Source organism: Austrofundulus limnaeus, unplaced genomic scaffold (genome assembly GCF_001266775.1).
Source record: "Austrofundulus limnaeus strain Quisiro unplaced genomic scaffold, Austrofundulus_limnaeus-1.0 Scaffold210, whole genome shotgun sequence".
Lineage (NCBI taxonomy): Eukaryota > Metazoa > Chordata > Actinopteri > Cyprinodontiformes > Rivulidae > Austrofundulus > Austrofundulus limnaeus.
The window spans coordinates 284,318-285,240 of NW_013952612.1; the positions used below are offsets into that span (position 1 = coordinate 284,318).

The window sequence follows — 923 nt, forward strand, 5'->3', positions numbered from 1 at the left end:
CACACATACAGTATGCATCAACAAACACTATATAAACACTATACACTATATATTATTGTCATACACGTCAAATGCTTCGGACGTTTACCTGTATAATGAGCCACAACAATCTGTGGTTTTTTCTAAAAATCTGTATTAATCACACACATGAGCACACATGGCGGGGGTGGRGAGAGACTGTCAGTCGTTGCAGTGAGATACCTGTTTGCCCGGCTGGCGAACCACATGTGGGCCACCAAAGGGCCATCATTCTTGTCTGTATCTGGGTTGAGATGGGGGTTATGTTACTTGTTTGGGCCACATCTGGGCCAGACACATTTTGCRATTGGGGTTAGATTTRCAAGAGCAGAAGTCGTCACGTCRGTCTGTTAAACTGAACGTTTTGATTTGTGAATGTAAGCAGAAGTTAGATGCTGGAAAACAACAGTGTAAATGCTGAATCAGTAAAAAATAAAAGTTTTTTATGCTTTACATGAATGTCTCTTTGTGCAAATTATACATTTWTCTTCTGTGGGGCCAAGTTTTATTTTCTTTTATCTTAGTTTTACCCTATTAATATTTAGAAGAGCAAAGGTTTTGTGAACTCTAAAATAAAAACTGCTTATTGTTTTGCAGTTTCCTCCAAGACATCATTAATCTAATTAATTCAAGAGAGAATATAATCATGARGTCACACTTTGGCAGGACTTTAAACATCAACAGCAAACATAAAAACATATTTTACTATCAGATTCTGTTCAGTCCAAGTGAAGTCTGAAGAGATCTGTGAGGTAGGAAGGCTTCTGTCCATCTGTTCTGGATCCAGTCTCTAGTTTTCTTACAATATGACTTCAATGATTTTATGTCAAAATAATTCTCAAATTTGTTTCATTTTCTGTCACTTACTGGTTTTAAATGTAATTGTATTTCTTAAAGCACATATT

The 923-nt window shown here is 36.1% G+C and overlaps 1 protein-coding gene across 1 annotated transcript in view; it reads left to right on the top strand.

Moving 5' to 3' along the window:
- Positions 1-157: 157 nt before the first annotated feature.
- Positions 158-923, top strand: part of LOC106525072 (olfactory receptor 13D1-like) — a gene marked incomplete at its 3' end in the record, with an annotated part of 3,753 nt that continues 2,987 nt past the window's right edge. Inside the window, exon 1 of the mRNA XM_014019184.1 lies at positions 158-192. Coding sequence (XP_013874638.1) covers positions 158-192 — 35 coding nt within the window. The remainder of the gene's footprint in view (positions 193-923) is intronic.